The sequence below is a fragment of the Gobius niger genome (genome assembly GCF_951799975.1).
Source record: "Gobius niger genome assembly, chromosome: 6".
Taxonomy (NCBI): Eukaryota; Metazoa; Chordata; class Actinopteri; order Gobiiformes; family Gobiidae; genus Gobius; species Gobius niger.
In genome coordinates this window covers 36,632,187-36,647,401 of record NC_136857.1, presented here as the reverse complement: position 1 = coordinate 36,647,401, position 15,215 = coordinate 36,632,187, and the positions used below count along the sequence as shown (strand labels likewise).

At 41.8% G+C, this 15,215-nt stretch overlaps 1 protein-coding gene across 1 annotated transcript; it reads left to right on the top strand.

Annotated features, from left to right (window-relative positions):
* The first annotated feature begins 1,622 nt into the window (after positions 1-1,622).
* uchl5 (ubiquitin carboxyl-terminal hydrolase L5) lies at positions 1,623-14,857 on the top strand. The gene is made up of 11 exons (XM_079558211.1): positions 1,623-1,779; positions 5,448-5,511; positions 5,594-5,699; positions 7,285-7,410; positions 7,496-7,557; positions 7,737-7,867; positions 10,337-10,400; positions 10,467-10,569; positions 12,479-12,583; positions 12,655-12,753; positions 14,656-14,857. Exons 1-11 carry the CDS (start codon positions 1,704-1,706, stop codon positions 14,698-14,700), a joined length of 981 nt encoding a protein of 326 aa, XP_079414337.1. The 5' UTR covers positions 1,623-1,703; the 3' UTR covers positions 14,701-14,857.
* The last annotated feature ends 358 nt before the right edge of the window (positions 14,858-15,215 follow it).

Below are 15,215 nucleotides of genomic sequence, written 5' to 3'. Positions count from 1 at the left end.
TCTCACCTTTGTTCTCTCAGGCGCGGCCGTTTCTTGATATGAGGTTAAGTCAGTGTCTCCAATGTGAATGTGCTTTTCATACAAACACAGGATTTACTACTGTTATTATTGCCTTAACTCCCGCCTGAACCAAGAGCATTTTCTCCAGTTCAGCTTTACCCAAATCCTGTAGGCCAGTGTAACACCTCATTTGAAAGCTAAGATCTACAAAACTCATCTAAATTGATCTTTTTCCTCACGTCATCAGATTTTTTTTGGGGAGGTATTCAACTCATTTTTGTAACTTTTTTGTCATTTTTTTTTGGTCATTTTTTGTCACATTTTTTGGATTTTTTTGTGGCTTTTTTTTGTCATTTTTTGTCACATTTTTGTCATTTTTTTTGGTCATTTTTTTGTCTTTTTTTTTGTCCATTTTTAGTCATTTTTTGTCAATTTTTTGTCATATTTTTGTATTTTTTTTTGTAATTTTTTTGTCAAAGTTTTCTCACTTTTTTGTCATATTTTTGTCACATTTTTTGTCAATTTTCTGTCTTTTGTGTCATTTTTTTTGTCTTTGTCAAATTTTTGTCATTTTTTGTCACATTTTTGTCACATTTTTGTCAAATTTTTGTCATTTTTTCTGAACTTTTTTGTCACATCTTCATCGTTGTTTTCGTCTCAATTCTGTCGCTATTTTCACACCTTTTTTCCAGAAGCTTTTGGACTGGGGTAAAGCCAAACTGGAGAAAATGTGCTCGGTTCAGGTGGGAGTTAAAGGGTTAACTCGGTTTTACATGTTATCATTGGGTCAAAATCTACAAGTTCTGCATGTTTTGGTTTATTTACTCATGAGAAATGAACGCACAAGTTTTTGTATGTGCTGTGTGTGTATTTATGACATTTGACCCGGCGTAAAGGCCAGCTGATATTGTTTGTCATGACTTTAGCGTGTGGAAACATTTGCTTTGCATGCCAAACGTTCTGCATGGCTGAATGAATGTCTGGTCAGGCAAATGACCGGGAAGCCACATTTTATGTAACAAGTGATAAATGAGTTTTGTTTGCACATTGTCTCCAATGTTATGATATATTTTTAATTTATTGTAATATTGCTATTAAAGGAAACTTGATACGGGACTAATGGCTTTATCGAGTTTAATGTGGGTGAACGAACACACATGGGATTCCAGGAGTGTGTTAAAGGGATATTTCAGGATTTTTGACACAGGGCCTCATTTCCTAGTTATCCACAGTGTTGCTGATTTTTGGAGATATTTTTTTTTGTAATTCATGCAGTTCTTATGTTTGAAGAGTTTCGTGGCACTCGGCTAGTGCAAGGCTAGTGCATTTCTATGGTATCAGCTAGCCTGCATTAAAACCAGTCTGACCCGCTCCACAGAGCACCTGAGGCAAATCACAAATAACACCAGACTAACCATATAAATGTCGATAACAATAACGATAACAAAAACATTACTCTGTTGAAATAGGAAAGTTCAACCCTTGCGCTTACAGTATTTTCAGTAAAATCACGATAATTCAGTCCTGAGCCGGATCTTCTCCAAAGTGCAGTGATTCTATTGAACAGCAGGGGGCAGCATCACGCTGTGTTCGTGAACAGCCTGCCGGAAACCGTTAGAAGAAGAAGAAGAAGCGTCTCTGCTGCTGCACGAGCGTTTCCTCACATGAAATCAGAAACAGAGTGAATTTATATCTTTGTCGACATGTCTGGAAGTGCGGGAGAATGGTGCCTGATGGAGAGCGACCCCGGGGTGTTCACGGAGCTCATCAAAGGCTTCGGTAAGTCACGGAGCACGCGCTAACGATGCTAACGGCTAACGCTAGCATCTCCCTTAAATATGAATGGGATCTGTCCGGATGCTAATATTTATGTTATTAATTAGCCTGACAGCTTTAATGAACTGTCAAAAGACCCGACGTGCTCCGGATGTTTAGATTTATTTCTGTGGCACAGCATTTAGCTCATAAGTCCGCATTATGTGTGTATAAAGGTGAATGTTTTGGAGAGTTGGCCAGAATGAATTGACCGATGCTAACTCGCTAGCATTAGCATTACTCAGCGTTCAAAACAGCGGCGGGTGAAAACAACGTGTGTTTACGTTTTGATCATAAAGGAATAAATCTCCTGCTTTTCACCCCCCGAGGCCTCGTGCGTTACACTAATGTCATATAGGCGTGTATTTATCATCCAGTCATGGGTTAATCTGAGCCTTTCTTAGAAGGTCAATATGTAAACAATGTATTTTTTAATATCGATGTAAATATAGTTTTTTTGGGGGGGTTATTCTTGAGTCACTCAAATCTTGCTTTTATACATTCCGGTTGTCCACATATGTTCTTTTGTTGTTTTTTTCCTCTGCTAGTTTATTATGATTTTTTTTTTTTGTAGTTTTTTCCTTTAACCTCTTACCACCCGCCTAAACCAAATGCTTTCTGTCTTTGGCTATTATATAGGCCTGTGTAGCACCTCATTTGATTTTTTTTTTTTTTTCTTCAATTTTGGTCACATTTCTGTTGATTTTTTGTCACTTTTTGGTTGAGTTTTTGTCACATTTTTGTTGCATCCTTGTTTTCTTCTAATTTTTTGTGGCTGTTTTGGTGCTTTTTCGCCAAGAAGCTTTTTGATTAGGGTAAAGCCAAACTGGAGAAAATGGAACCCGTTCAGGTGGGAGTTAAGAGGTTAACCTGGACCGAGCACATTTTCTCCAGTTTGGCTTTACCCAAATCTAAAAGCTTCTTTTTTTTCTTTTTTTTTTTTTAAACGTGTAAATAGAGATGAGAACTCACTGAAAAAGCAATGATAATACAATAAAAAAAAGCCACGAAAACACGACTTAAAAACTGGCGAGAAAGCAACAAAAAGTGACAAAAAATGCGATTAAAAAGCAACGAAAAAAAGAAGTGAAAAAGCAACAGAAACGTGAAGAAAACTGTGAAAAGTTGTAGGTCTTAGCTTTCAAATGAGGCTGTAAGCTCCAGTCAAGAAGCTTTTGGAGAAAATGTGGTTGGTTCAGGTGGGAATAAAGAGGCTCAAACCAGGTCGCTCTTCTTACTTTACCATGAAGTTTTCCTGACTGACTGGCGGGCACTGAATTTTAACAAGACATTTTGATTGACTCTTTTTGTAAGTCAGCGGTAAAGATAAGATCTACACGTATGTTCTCATGTCGAGGTTTCTCTAAAACATGTAACGTCTTGTATGATGCATTTCCTCCAGCCTTTTTGGAATATGTCAAACTGTCAAGGATCAACTATTCGCCCAAGTGCAGACACGACAACGGGTTTGAAATGATGAGAGACAGACATGGCAGCTTAGCAAAGTAAAATGATCGAAGTGATGAAGTGATTTTCGGATAATTCTCTGGCCCTGAGGTCGTCGTCTTAAAGGAACAGTCACCGTTTTTCCATCCTGAGATCTGTTCTTACCTGAGCTTAGACGAGTTGATCTGTACCTGTCTGGTCTTTGTGCCGTGGAAGAGCTTGGTCGCTTCTAACTTCACCCCTGTTTGGAGCTATAGGAATATACTGGCAGATGTCAAATGCTAACGACATCTTTGGTCGTTTTGCGTGACTCAGGACATATCCCAGTATGAAAAAACAGCGGCCTGTTCCTTTAAGACAGGGTTAGGCAACACCAAATCCGGCCCTCGAGCACAGAACCTCCGGCCCTCAAGATGATTTTGAGAAAGTACTTTAACATTTTTAAGGTTAAATGGGAGAAATACTGTCAATACACCCAAATAGGTCATGTTATGTACAACTCTGGCATTTGTAGAAAGTGCACTGGAAAAATAATAATAATTTTAAGGAAGAAATGACAGAAACCTACTCGAATTAAGAGATTCAATCTAAAGTTTGAGTAGATTTGGTCTGGTCTTAGATCAGATAAAACATCTTATCGCCAATGGAACAAGTCATTATTCTCTTAATTAAATTATATTAAAAGTTCATTTGTCTGATTTCAAAGTGGGTTTTATGCTTGTTCCATTGGCATTAGCGTTTGTATCTTTATCTTAGATTAGTCCAAACAGACTCAAATTCAACATAAAGAACCTTTATTCAAGCAATTTTAAGTCATTTATCTCATTTAAGATGGTATTTTTCCAGTGTGGTGCTTTACTTTGGCCTAAAATTGGCGGCTTCGGCCCTCGGTCTTTTTACAATGAAAAAAGTTGGCCCTCCGTTAAGAAAACTTGCCTACCCCTGCTTTAAGAGGTTAAAGTCGGGTACCTATTTTTTCCTTTCAGAAAAGGAAATGTTTAGTTTTGACCCAAACTTGTTTCTAACTCACACAATCCCCCCCGCTCACTCAAATTGTGGCTCCGAAATGACAACACAGGCACCGCTTCTCAAAGACGGGCGCTTTACTTGGGTAAATGCCGTGAAAACTATAGGACAGGACATGAAATACAATACTTTAGACAAAGTCCAGTCACAGGTTAATAATATATTAAACAAAATGGCTACCTCGTCTGCCGCTTTGGAGGTTCTTGGGCAGCAAATATTCAGTCTTGTGCATACAATAATTAGACCAATGTACTTTACAAATATACACAGTAATTCGACACAATATGACAAATACCTTGTGCAGCTAGCTAAATGTCCTTGCTGCTGTGGATGGCTCGCTCAAAGTCTTTTGCATGTCTGGGCGAATGCAGGTCTCGCAGCCTTTTATACCAAACTAAAATCTCACGATAATTGCAGTGTAACAAAAAATAAAATTGCCCTTTAGAGCAAAATAAACTTATCTTATTTATAAATGTAGCATAAATTCACAACGTGAGTCATAATAACCCTTAAGACAAAAACCATGAAGTGTAAGTCCTTTCAACAACACTTACACAAATTGTTCAAGTAAATGAATGATGTGCACGTTTCATGCCCGTGTACAGCTTTGAGCTGGGATAAAATGAAGCGCGGGAATTTAGATTCTAAAATAGTGCTCAAGACAGAGCGAATCTAAACAAGACTTAAAAATGCATATAACTGAAAGTATTTTATCTACACTCTTGCCTTTTACTGTAATTGATTAATTCTATGTTGATGTTTTTATTGATTGTATTTGTTTTCTCATATTTATGCAACTGTGAAGCAAGTTTGAATTGCCTTGTGTATGAATTGTGCTCTACAAATAAACTTGCCTTGCCTATTTCTATCTTCCATCGCTGGTCCTGGGAAGCATTTATTTTTATATTTATCTGTTAAAAACGCACAAAATGCTTCTCAAGTGTGTTAGAATTACGGATGCTTATTCTACTATGATTCGAAGTAAAGTAAGTACGGTGTTTTATATTATTTCTGTACTAAATTCAGGTCTTATTTGGTATTTTAGATTGACAGCGGCCAAACATACAGACCTCTTTCTCTTTATGTTGGAAATGTATTTGAAACAGTTTTGAATAAACAGCACTAAACTTACTGGACTTTTCCGTTCTGTTTATCCTCAGGCTGCAAAGGGGCGCAGGTGGAGGAGATCTGGAGCATGGAGCCCGAGAACTTCGACAACTTGAAGTGCGTCCACACGTTTTGTCTGAGTTGTTTTTTTTATATAGTTGATTCAGTTTCGTATTAACCGAGTGTCTGTCGCCCTCAGGCCGGTGCACGGTCTGATCTTCCTCTTTAAGTGGCAGGCGGGAGAAGAGCCGGCCGGGTCCATCGTCCAGGACTCACGGCTCGACCACATCTTCTTCGCTAAACAAGTGAGATTGTTATTTTAGCTTAAAATTATTTGAATGAGAAACATTAAAAACCAAGAAAGAGAGGCCGGTCACTGTTACAGTTAAAGTAATTCAGGACATTGTGAAAAAACCTTTTGTGCTGCACTGAAATTATGACCTTTAACCTTTCTCCAGCTCAGCTTTTCACAAATCTAAAAGCTTCTCGACTGGAGAGCTCACAGACTATAGGCCAGAGTAACACCTCATTAGAAAGCGCTTTCGTAGGTTTTTTTTGTCACTTTTTTGTTGCGTTTTCATCCTCGTTTTCATCGCTATTTGATGCTTTTTTGCAAAGTGTGCTCGGTTCAGGTGTGGGTTAAGAGATTATTATACCAGGGTCTGGGTGAATACTCTATTCTGATTGGCTGGTGGGTGCTAACAAGCGTGCATTATTTTCGTATAACCGCACACGTAGTCCGGTAGTTAAATCACTGGGATATCACTCCGCTGTGGCATCACCATAGCAAAAGTAAAAGTGAAATAACTCCTGCCCACGAGTGCCGCATATCAGTGTTTACTTCCACAGAAAAGTGTTTCCGGGTTAGTCCTGTTGTGTTGTGATTCTGTGCTGATGTTGTGTCGTTGAGCCTGACTGAGATCCTCGTAATAGCTGCGGAGAATGACTCGCTCTGAGACCAGCCTTCAGTGACCGGCTAATAACCCACAGGAAATAGTCCCATAGTCTGGCATATTTAGTGAGGTTAGTAAATAAAAAAAACATTTATTATAACTGTTACGTTTGTGGGACCATAGTATAAGCGGATTAAACAACTCAGAGTAACACCACTCCGCTGCATGTCGTGGTGTTCTTGACTCCGCGTCGTGCATTATAACCGTCTAATGCACGGCTCCTCGTTGTTTTATCCTTACATGTCATTAAGAAGCATTAAATTGGATTTAAACTGACATTATGTCATAATCTCAAACCAAGAATTCTATCAAACGACTCTAAAGTGTCCTTTATATCTAAAGTCTTGGAGAAATTGGTCCACATGGAGCTTAAATGTCACCTCATTGACCATCAATGCTCTTTTAATTATTTTAGATCTGACAGCAGCCCTTTGATAAAATATATCACTGGATATTACTGTCATGTCTCGAGCATTAGTATCAAAGGAGGGGCCCCCTTTTTCATTCACATCTCAGTGACAGATCCTTCATCTCAGGTCTCTCATGGAGCACAGGGGTTCCTCAGGGCTCAGTCCTCGCACTCCTCCTCTTCTCTTTATAGATGTCGCCACAAAACACAAGCTTTCTTTTCATCGCCTCAGATGATATTCAAGTTTATCCCACGTTAAAATCACCCTCTCTCCTCTTAGCCTCTTAATCTCCACCTGAAGTGAGCACAAAAAGTGATAAAAGTGCGTCAAAAAGAGAAGCTTTATTCGGGTAAAGTCGAACTTGAGACAATGCGCTCGGGTAAGAGTTTAGATTGGCTGCAAGACATGAAAAAACCCATTGAGCTGCAGTTTTTTGGCAGTAAGAAGCGTTAAATCGAGCGAGATGTTGTTTTGGCAGTGGGCTTGTCTAAATATTTTCCTCCCTCTACGTTTCTGTGTTTCTCCAGGTGATAAACAACGCGTGTGCGACTCAGGCCATCGTCAGCGTCCTGTTGAACTGCTCTCACCCGGACATCCAGCTGGGGAACACGCTGGGCGAGTTCAGAGAGTTCTCCCAGAGCTTCGACGCTGCCGTAGGTCACTCTTACGTTTGTGGAAGTCTAAACCTACAGAGGCAGCAGGTTTTTTTAAATAACGTTGTGTCTCTCCTCCGCTCAGATGAAGGGACTGGCTCTGAGTAACTCTGAAGTCATCCGTCAGGTCCACAACGGCTTCGCCAGGTAACGCTCCTCTGTCTCACTGTCTCAGGAACTCTCCTCCTCCCAGTGAAGAACAGAAGCACTTCAGGAGAACTCCATTCAAACATCTCCATTCAGCATGTCATTGTGGAATCTTCACAGGCCTCGCTGTTGTTTTGTTTTGTCCAAGCGTAAAGTAATCGTTTCCCTTTTGTGTCCAGGCAGCAGATGTTCGAGTTCGATGCCAAGTCTTCGTCGAAAGATGAAGATGCGTTCCACTTTGTGAGTTACGTCCCGGTGAACGGGCGTCTGTACGAGCTGGACGGGCTCCGGGAGGGGCCCATCGACCTGGGTGAGACACCACGTTCAGACAGACACAGTCACACAGGACCTTTTCCTGAAGAACATTCAGTTAAAATGTGTGTATATCTATAAGGTGAGCCGCTGCAGGTGAAAACAAAGATCCTTCATGCGGTGGTTGGATTTGTAGCGAGGTTTCTCCCTGAACATCTTAGTTTTAATGTCAGAGCAAAGAAAGACAAAACTCACCATTTGTGGAGCTAATTTTAGGACTTTGTCTTAACTTGCCCGCAGTAGTTTTCCATGAAATGACTAAAACATGGCTGTGTCGCTTCCTGGTCTTTCCCACACTAATTCATTCACAAATACTGACAGGTTTGGTATCCACGTGTAGCGAAAAAAGGAAAGCTGTGACTAGGAATGTCACGGTTACCGGTGTAGCGGTAAACCCCGGTAAAAATGTTGACAATAATAATTACCGTCTTGTTTTTGAAAAAAGAATTTTACAGTGGTGGATTACGGCGCCCGCGGTTTAGGCAAAGTGAGCCTTATGAGCCGCCGTCTCATCTGTTGAAGTCGCCGCAGGCGCCTCTGTAGCTACAACCAAAACTAAACTGTCTCGAAGCTGGAATCATGTCCGAGACGACAGCGCAGGATCAGCCTCAGAGACCGAGCCTGAAGTCTGGACATGTTCTGGGTATTTTAAGAAAGCTGAAGGACAGTTGATAGAGACAGTTTTCCTGTTTGCAGAACGTGCAGGAAAAAGTGTCTTTAAAGCAGCAAGACTTCGAACCTCTGACTCTCCTGCATGACCGTCACAGCTCTACAGCAGTAAGCTAACGTTAGCGTTTTAGCTGAAATGCTGATGTGGGACTTTGGGTTGAGGGAGAATGTAACGTGTCGCCGCCACCGCCAGCATAAGCCGTGTCTGGATACCTCCGCACAATGCGTTACGGGGCTCCCGGTGGCAGATTGCAATAGATTCACTTTCGCCGCAGTTTTATGAATTTAATAATGATGGCATTTTCCCAAATCTGCAAAGCGAAAGCTCACTGGACGGACGACAACAATTTTCCTGATATAGAAGGTTTATCTTCGTTTCTGACGCTATAAATAGTACATGTAATACCCTCGAAACGATCAACAACACTTTCTGTGTGGAGTTTGCATGTTCTCTCCGTGCCTGCGTAGGTTTCCTCCGGGTACTCCGGTTTCCCCTACAACTAAAAACATGTACAATAGATTCCCCTCTGGGGCCAGGACTCCCCTGAAAAAGAGATTCTTAATCTCAGTGGGACTATCCTGGTTAAATAAAGGTCAATAAAAAAAAATAATAAAAAAAATACATCGTTATAGTTCCTTTACTTTGATGTGAAAAGGCTTTGTCTGTATTTTTTTTAATGTAACAAGCACTGTTAAACTTTTTTGAAACTATTTCAGTTTGTGTAGGACTATCAATGCTTTCTGAACATATTAACACACATTTAAAAAATATACTGCGATATTACTGAAAACCGTGATAATTTTGGTCACCATAACCGTGAGGTCAAATTTTCATACCGTGCCAGCCCTAGCTGTGACCAAGATGATGCTGTAATCCAAAAATCATTTCCTTTGTGTTGTTTTTCTCTATGTTCCATCTTTTAAAAAGCAACGACAGCAAACTTAATTGCCCTTCCGCCAGAGGCAAGGCAGGCAGCTGCCTGTGGCCCCCAAGCCAGCAGGGGTCCCCAGAGGGCCAACAGATTTGACAGAAACGACCTAGAGAATACAGCCACTGCAGAAGCAGTGACAAGGTGCAATGACAACTGGCCGTCGCATACCCCCTGAAAGGGCCCCCTGAGCCCAGCCCCTCCCTCACCTGCTTCAGGAAAAGCTTCTGGCAGCAAAAAGGAAAGAAAAGGAGATTAAAGAGGAGGAAGGAGAGCAAGTGTAATAAGTTACTGAAGTTGTATGTCTCTGAAGTGCTTTCTTTTAGCAGCCTCCACCCCTTGACCTTCCTCCTTGGGGCCCCCTGATACCCTTGCTACGCCAAGTATAGTTTTCTGAACCAAAATGACCAAAATGCAGAGTGCGAGTTGCACAGGTTTGTTTTCTCTTTAGCTCCTACAGACGCTAAACTTTCTAGTCTTGGATGTAACAATATTTTTCAGAGGGATTTTTAATTTTTTACTGATAAACAAAACACGATCCAAAATCTCCTAAATTATGTCTTTGTAACTATTATATATATAAAATATTAATTTATAAAATCATTATTTTGATTTTGTTGCTTGAAATCAAGGCAATTCATTAATTTTTAAGCAGAAAGTGCCTTTTTTGACAGAAAACTTTCAACAGATGTTTTCCTCATTCATATCAGTAATCACAGCAAAAGTGTCAAATTGACATCTGCAAATGTAACTTTATCCTTATTCACCTGCAGTGTCTCACCTTATTGATCGTATATATAACGATGACAAAAGTAAAAGTGTTAAACTCTGAGTCCCGTCCGTGTCTCATTCTCATGTTTCTCCGTCAGGCGCCTGTGATCAGGACGACTGGATCGGCGCCGTCCACCCGGTCATCGAGAAGAGGATACAAAAGTACAGTCGACCTGTTTAAACCTCAGAGCGAGAATAAAGACTCACACATATATATCTGCTCCTCAGGTACAGCGAGGGCGAGATCCGCTTTAACCTCATGGCCATCGTCTCCGACAGGAAGATGATTTACGAGCGGAAAATCTCCGAGCTGCAAACACAACTCACCGAGGTAAAAAAACGACAACAGGCAAAGTGTCGGACGAGACGAGAGGAAGCCTTCGTAATCGGATAATACCAAACTGAGTCACCTGACCTTAAAGTGGAGGGTTCGAAGATTACCAACGCAAAACTATCAAAACTATGAACTGTCCAGGATTTTAATCAAGTAGTGCCGGGATTAAGGCTGGAAACAAGCTTTACATTTACCCAAATCTAAAAGCTTCTTGGCAAAAGTGTCAAAATAACGACTAGAATGAGAAAAACAAGGATGAAAATGCAACAAATGTTCAAAAAATGTGTGTAAAACTGAGCTGGATAAAAAGCGCTTGGTTAAGGGGTGGGGTGGGGTGGGCTGGGTGGGGTGGGCTGGGTGGGGAGGGGTTAAGAGGTTTAGTGCTAGTATTGCCAAGCAGGGAATATTAACTCATTGACTTTCAGCCATTTTCAAATCAGAGCTCCCACAGCCAGAGGTTTTTCACGATTTTGACTGTTTTTTCAAGACCCACAGAAAATTGAGTTCTGGGCAGTGTTGTTTTCGTCAACAAAGACGATAACGATATCTTTTCGTTGAAGCCCCTTTTTTTTAATGACAATAACAATAATGACGAGCTAAAATGAGCTGTTTGGGGACTAGAACATGACGAGACGTTTACGAGTTTACGTAAATGAGACGAGACGAGACAAAAATGGGAGAAAGTGTTTTGTCAGATCGTTCACAAACAGAACAAACGGTAAACGTGACCCGGAGCGGCGCCGTGCTGCTCATGATGCGCCCGGGCAGCGATGCCTCTTTCTCTCTCTCTCTCTCCCCGGGGCGTGCGGTCACTGCTCGAGTACATCCTCCTCGGAGCGTCTGACATCCAGGTCACAGGGACTTTATTGTTTCTCAGGACAGTTTTCAACACCGTGGCGCATGAACGCAGAAAGCACGTTGAGGTGCTACGTATGTGCAGACAGCGCTGTTGGTAAAAAAATAAATAATCTAGAAGCGACGATCAGAGGACGAGGAGAGCGGGCACTTTTGGGAAAAGTACTGTTCACAGTCGGCCGACCACTTCAGTCAGTGCCGATCGTGGTGTCATCTGTTTGTCAAAAGCTATAGAAAGCCAATAGATGCTATTATTTATCCCAATTTCCAAGACTTATCAAAATGTATTATAACTTCCTATAATGAAACAGACGAAAACTTGACAAAAACCTTTTTCATTTTCATCTGACTAAAACTTGACTAAAACTATCACATTTTGAAATGACTAAAATGTGACTAAACCTAAAAGCATTTTCGTCCATAAGACTAAAACTCAAAGGGCTGCCAAAAACAACACTGGTTCTGGGACTATGTCAACACCAAACCCACCAAAAGAAAGACTAGACTCTTTTCTCTCATCTAAAAAAGTTTGTTTGTACCTCTTTCCATTCTTTAGTAATCGTCCATAGAAAATTCCTTGATCCTCGTTTTCCACCATTACTACATAAACCACCTCTAACCGAAACCTGTTCAAGTGTGACTTGTCTGTTTTCTTCCTTACATTTCTCCATCTCTCTCTGGATCTTCTCCTCCTCTTGTTTCCGTCGTCCTTCCCTCGTCTGAGATTTCAGATCAAAACAAGCAGCCTCTTCTGACCTGTGATCTCCAAAGAGCACTGCTGCCCCCTGCTGACTCAGTATTTACATTGCAGCTGCACCGTCCCCACTGAAAAACCTAATTTAAGTCTAGAGCCAGTTGGCAGTCAATGAGTTATAAATGGCAGATTTCTAACGTGCTCCGGTGGCCTGCCCTTGACTTTAAACCTTATGTAACAGATAAACTTCAGGACCTGTCGTCAAACCAATGAATTCACTCGATTAAAACAAAAGCCGCTGTAGAATGATCCAGAACGTTGAATAAATGACCTGTTCTGTTGGTTTTCTCTCCTCAGGACGAGCCGATGGACACGGACCAGAGCAGCTCCTTCGTCAGCTCAGAAATCGCCAAATACCAACTGCTCATCGAGACGGAGAACCAGAAACTGCACAGATACAAAGTACACAGATAAATACCACGTTTACCGTTTACTGTGATACTGAAGGCTGACGTTAAAGTCGCGTTTTTCAGATTGAAAACATCCGACGGAAGCACAACTACCTCCCGTTCATCATGGAGCTGCTGAAGACGTTGGCCGAGTATCAGCAGCTCATGCCTTTAGTGGAGAAGGTGAGGAAACAGAAACAGAATAAACACCAGGCGGGTTTTGATGAGACGAACGTCACTTTTCCATCTAGGGCTGTGCCGGTTTGGATTTTTTCTTACCGCGGGCGGTGATCAACAAATTCCCGCGGTTTGGCGATATACCGCTCATTGGCGTCAGAAGCGTTTTCGAAGGTGGGGGGGACACATTTGAACCGGGGAGGGGGGGCGATCCAAGCACCTGAGCCGCTGTTCTCCTGCCAGACCTGGCGCTTTATGAAAAACTGAGTGAATTAGGCTCTTACTATGAGGTGACGCTCATGTTCGCGTGATCATTTATTCAGCTTCAGACTCTTCACTCCGACCATCGCAAACAAACATCTCTGCGCTTGTATCTTTATATTTCCCACAAATGCACATCAATTTGAGTGAAAGGAGAAAGGAAGGAAACATTTACCTTTCAAATGAATTCTTCTGATATTATTTGGCTAAGTTAGAGTCCAGACAGCAGGTTTAACACGCGTGTTGACCGGTTGAACACGCGTACCAGCCCGGGGCAGTTTCCCCAAACTCAGGCTACATCAGCTTCATCACCCGCTTTGTTAACACATCCAAAACTAAAGTTCCTCACCTTAAAGTTACTGGTCAGGCCCTTTGTACTGATGAAGAAGGAAAACACGTCCACCTGCCGAGGACCGCGAAGAGTCCTGCTCCTCCAGGATAATCCGTGAAAACACAACGCACGAGTGTCCTTGTGCTTTGGTTTGGTCTAATCTGTCAGTCCGTCCAGCGATCAGCCTCTTGTCTTCGTAGTTTAGCCGTTTTTCTCCGGTTTACAGAGCCATGTTTACATTTCAGCCGCTCTGAGGTGACGGTGGCGGAGCCGCATAAACACAGCTACGCAAAGCGGAGCGAATGCGCCGTGGTGCGGATAATGCCAAAACATTTTTTTTGCGGAAAATGAAACGCGCGTCAGATTTAATTGTTTGCCCTCACGTCGCCTCTTGAACAGGCCCAGTCTAAACTTTAAGTAAATGTGCCTCATGTGCATGTGGAGCTGTATCTCCGCGCTCACGTAGGCCTGATGTGACCGCTGCACCTCACCTGCTCAACGCGGATGGTTTTTCATTTTATTTTCACCTGTGGCTGTTTTTTTTGAGACTTTTGTTAGTTTTTTCGTTGAAGTGTTTATTATTAGTTACTTTTCTGGTTACATTTTGTTTATATAAAGGCTTTTTTTTTTTTGGCGGTGAGGAACTCGGACCCACGGTGTGCGTCACGTGACCGCGGTAATCTGGTTACCACCCCTGGAGAAAGTGCCTCACTGGCTGAAGGTGGGGGTTAAGAGGTTAAAAAGCTTTTACATGTGACTTTTGCCTGTATAAACCTGTCAGAGCGCCTTACTCACTGCCTCCAGTAGATGGCAGCGTTAACCTCTTAACCCTCACCAAATCTAAAGTGTTTTTTTTTTTAAAGTGTCCAAATTGCAACACAAATGAGGATGAGAAGGCAAGAAAAGCAACAATAACAAACTTAAGAAAGTGACAAAAATACAATAAAGAACCAACAAAAGAGCCACAAAAACATGCCAGAAAAGCAACAATAACACAACAAGCACATGAGAAAAGACTGACAAAAACATGGTGAAAAACACAACAAAAAAGCAACATAAAAAGTGATGAAACGGCAAAAAAAACAACAACAACAAAGCGATGACAAAGTTTTGTAAGTCTTAGCTTTCAAATGAGATGTAACACAGCCTCTCCAGTCGAGAGCCTTTTCGATTTAGTGAAAGTGTGCTCAGTTAAGAGTTTAAAAAGCCTTCAGTGACTCCTGTATAAACCTGTCCGAGCGCATTACTGACTTCCTCCACCAGATGGCAGCGTTTCTCCTGTTTTTCACCTTTTTTTTTTCTTTTTTCTTCTTCAGGCGAAAGAGAAACAAAGCGCCAAAAAAGCCCAGGAGGCCAAATGAAGAAGGGACGAGCTCAAACCATCCACCTCACGCCCAGACGAGTCTCTGACAGAGAACGGCGCCCCCTCCTGGTTTGACCGTCCGCCTCAAAGCGCAGCTGGACTTTACCAACCCGGAGCTCGTGTTTCTTTCCCCGGTGTCGCTTTAGGCTCAGGTGTTGTGGTTGAAAAGGTGAGACGTGTCGTTGAAGCAGAAGAGAGAGAAAAGAGACAAAGTGACGCTGCAGGCGATTAACCTCTTAACCCAGTGCATTTTCTCCACCTCAGCTTTACCCAAATCGACAAGCTTCTCGACTGGAGCTCACAGGGTAACGCCTCATTTGAAAGGTTTTTTTCGTTGTGTTATTGTTGCTTTTCCAGGGCGTTTTGTTGCTCTATTGTTGCCTCTTTTGGGCACTTTTTGGTTTTGTTCTTTTTTGTTCAAGAAGCTTTTGGATTTGGGTAAAGGTAAACTAGAGAAAATGCGCTCGGTTAAGGTGGGGGTGAAGAGGTTTAGGGAAAAAAGATTCGAAATAT